Below are 3,495 nucleotides of genomic sequence, written 5' to 3'. Positions count from 1 at the left end.
CCCGTCCCGTTAAAAGGTTGATTCCGGGACTTTGACGCGCGCCCAGCCACAACACTCTGTTCTCCATTCCTACTTCTAAAATTAAATCTATTAATAATTCTTTATCGGAAGATCGAAGGGAGATTTTTTGAACGCGATATAAATTTTCACGAATAAAATGTTTAAATTCGCTATAATTCATAAAATTTGGAATTGCATCTATTGAAAAAGGCAGTCTAGACCAGCTACGTTTCATTTCTTTGGGGGGGGGGAGAGAGTAGCACGACCTGAATCTTAAGAAAGCATTTTAATGGGGGATGCAGTCACAAATCATCCTTAGAAAGGGAGGGGGTATTCAAAGAGGCAAAGATGAAACACAAATGACTCAGTTTTCGTAGAAGCTGTAAAAATGAACCCTACACCGACGCACACACCAACTACCAGTACCAAAACGAAATGCTAAGCCTTGGGAATTTTTTTCTTTTCTTACATAAAGATGAAATAAATCAAAGCTCCTTATTTAGTAACTTGTAAAAAAAATTCAAAAAGTTCAAATTTAATTCTTATTCAAATTAAATCTATATAGGAACCCGTTGTTTGTTTTCAATGTTTTGCAATTTTCTGTCTATCAATTGCAGAGTTGATCGAGTTTTAAATTAAGACTTCATTAAAATAATTTGCGATTTTATTTTTTATTTTAATTGTTTTTAGGCCTAAATTTCAATAATTTTGTTATTATTTTTAAATTCTTTGTTTTTGGTTAAACTTTGAAGGAATATGAGCTAGGAAACGTCACCCCAGATCTTTGAATGACTTCAGTCGCAGCGAAAATTCCGCATTTTACGCAAATTTCTACGGGTTGATTTTGGGACAGTTGCGCTAAGAAACCTCCGACGAACGCGTCCCCGGCTCCGTTTGTATCAAAAACCAAGTTACTGTCTAGTTGAACCGCTTCGTACTCTGTTATTTCATTGTCTAAAATTAAAAGATTTAAAAGACACACGCTTCTATTTAATTATTTTATCAAAAAACAACTAATTTTTTTTTAATCTAGAAATTTAATTTTGAAATATTGCCAATTAAAAGAATGCGTAATTAAATACCTTTGGCTACAATTACCGGATCTTTTCCCTGAGTAATTATGGTAATCCTTGATCGTTTATCATTAATTTTTGGCATTTTACATATTTTCAGAGCAATCTCTTTCCTACACGTTACCTAAGATAAAAAGCTAATGAATACACTTTTGTTTTTAAAGGGAGGGTGATAAGCAAAATCGCTCGCTTGATTTTCCCTTTCAACCTTCCTTTAAAAACAAGAGTATTTTGAAATATGCTTTACCCCCAAATTTTGTTCTTTAGCGAAAGTATCGGCTTCCTAAATGTACCATACATAAAAAACAAAGCTGAAGTTAGAACTATTTGTTTATCAAAATTGCCAAGATAAATTATCTCTAAATTGAAGTTAATTAAGGAAAAGAAGATAAAATAAACCGTTTCATTGCCAAATAAGATATCAACGTAAGGTAACGCATTCATCAATGGCTCTTTATAAAAGGCACTGATGAAAGGGGCACTCAGGTTCATGCAAAATAAACGATTATGCGATGAAGCGTATTCTGCCACTAACATTTGCGATTCTGGACTGACCGTCAGAAAGAAACCCTTCGAAAGGAATTAAACGCATCAATTACCCAACTTGAATCTAAAATTCCTCAACTAAAGAGTCTCGAAAACAGCAAGTCACGAAAGTCAAGATTTTCCTATTAGCAAGGTGTGGTATGGATTGGGGGTAGGGAGGGATTGTTACGCTAACTGTGGAACGACTCAGGTCGGGTGGGACGCTAGAAATGGGGGAGGAATACTCGGAAAGATGGCGGGCGGTCTTCCTGATTCGTCTAACGTTACTGAAGTGGACCGCCAGCCATTTTTTTCGAGTATTCCTCCCCATTTTCTAGCTTCCCACCGGACTTGTACCGTTCCACAGTTAACGGCCGATTTCTCATCCCCCCAACATCCCCGCTATCGTAATATTGTGCGCGTGTGCTTAGGGGGCTAGAGAAATTAACTCCACCCCTCCCCGTTTCTTAACTTTAACCGCGTGTTGCCAGTAGTAATTCGTGTCTCTATCAGCATCTCTTCGGGTTTGGAACCGAATTGAAAATACTGAATTGAACAGAATACTACCAGCTTTTTCAGTATCTGTTGTAATAGATAGAGGTAGAATTGCACAAGTCACGTATGACTGGCAACACTTGTTTTACGCACTACCTATATATCCAAACTATACAGCTATTTCAATTCGGGGGGAGGAGAGATTTTGAGGCGGGGTTTCGCTAGTCCCCGCCTTGGCGCCATATTGTGCGGGGAATTTGGCATAGAGTTCTTCAGCGGCCCGCATAGAGGGAGGGTGAAAACCGGCTTCGTTTATTGGAAGGCCCAACTGTGACGTTTTCCCCCTACAACTGATATAGCTCTATATACAAGTATAACTACACGCTCTATCAAAATTATTTCATAAAATCTGTAAACCAATAAACCCAACCAACAAATCTTTTGAATTTTTATAACCGCTCAGATCTCGTTCTCGGGCTTAGAGGCGAGAAAGGGATAACCTGATTGGCTTGATTTTGCCACGCGCAGAACCTGTTTTACCCCAAGAGTCAGACTTTAATCCAATCAGAAAAATAAGAGATTTATTTTCGTCGCTCAACGACAGATGGTGGTACTACAGTCAAATTTGTTAGTGACGTGATCCTATCCCTCAGATGGAGACAAGACAAAGCCATATTTTTTATTTATTGGTTGGGTCTATAGGCCTATTTCAGATTCCCATAGAACCTAAGCAGTACCAAAAATGGCAGCCCGCAGCCAAAACTAAGCCCTGATAGACACTGAAGTCAGGCAGGAGAGACTTGAGAGGGAGTGTTGATTTAATGTAAAGGGGGAAAAAGTGAGGGTAGGAATTTCTATCTCCGTTCCACGATTTTAGCTAACGCGCAGGCACGACTGACGTCGTTTACTACCGCCAACAACCCTTCTTATAGTTCACCAGTCACCATGACGGATATTCAAAAACAACCTTCCCCTTCCAGTTCAAAGCCGGTTTTAAATTTGACGCGACGAGTGGCAGAGCCAGCGCCAGAGAAAAACTAGTTTAGCCACGAAGCGAACGAACCCACCTATTCACTTTATTACTCCCTCTCAAGTCTCTCCTCCCTGCTGACGTCACAACTGAGATAGTTCTATTGAAGTTACAAATGGCGTGTTGTAAAACTACTTTTCCCATTTTTATTCCCTTTTGGTTATAGAGCAAACAAACACTCCCCATCCTCGTGGGAATACAGAAATTTAAGTGGAACCAATTACCCCCTTTCACTTGACAGCGATTTTGTACAAGATAAAAGATAAAAATCAACCCCCTTTTACCATAAGCTTCTTGAAGTCTCTTACTCTATTTGAGCTGCCACTGGAGGAGATACCATTTGAAAAATTAAGGGACAATATAAAAAGGAGA

General features: G+C 38.9%; 1 protein-coding gene across 1 annotated transcript; it reads right to left on the bottom strand.

Moving 5' to 3' along the window:
• Window positions 1–652: 652 nt before the first annotated feature.
• Window positions 653–2,717, bottom strand: LOC149596201 (adenosine kinase-like). The gene is made up of 4 exons (XM_089861389.1): window positions 1,473–2,717; window positions 1,321–1,356; window positions 1,083–1,197; window positions 653–954 (listed from the first exon to the last, which is right to left on the bottom strand). The coding sequence occupies exons 1-4, from the start codon at window positions 1,608–1,610 to the stop codon at window positions 740–742; spliced, it is 504 nt and encodes a 167-aa protein (XP_089717515.1). The 5' UTR covers window positions 1,611–2,717; the 3' UTR covers window positions 653–739.
• Window positions 2,718–3,495: the final 778 nt, after the last annotated feature.

The sequence above is a fragment of the Phalangium opilio genome, unplaced genomic scaffold (assembly GCF_054372755.1).
Source record: "Phalangium opilio isolate 3A_F unplaced genomic scaffold, DU_Popi_V2 ptg000390l_1, whole genome shotgun sequence".
NCBI classification, from domain to species: Eukaryota; Metazoa; Arthropoda; class Arachnida; order Opiliones; family Phalangiidae; genus Phalangium; species Phalangium opilio.
This window is presented reverse-complemented; position numbering and strand designations above follow the sequence as displayed.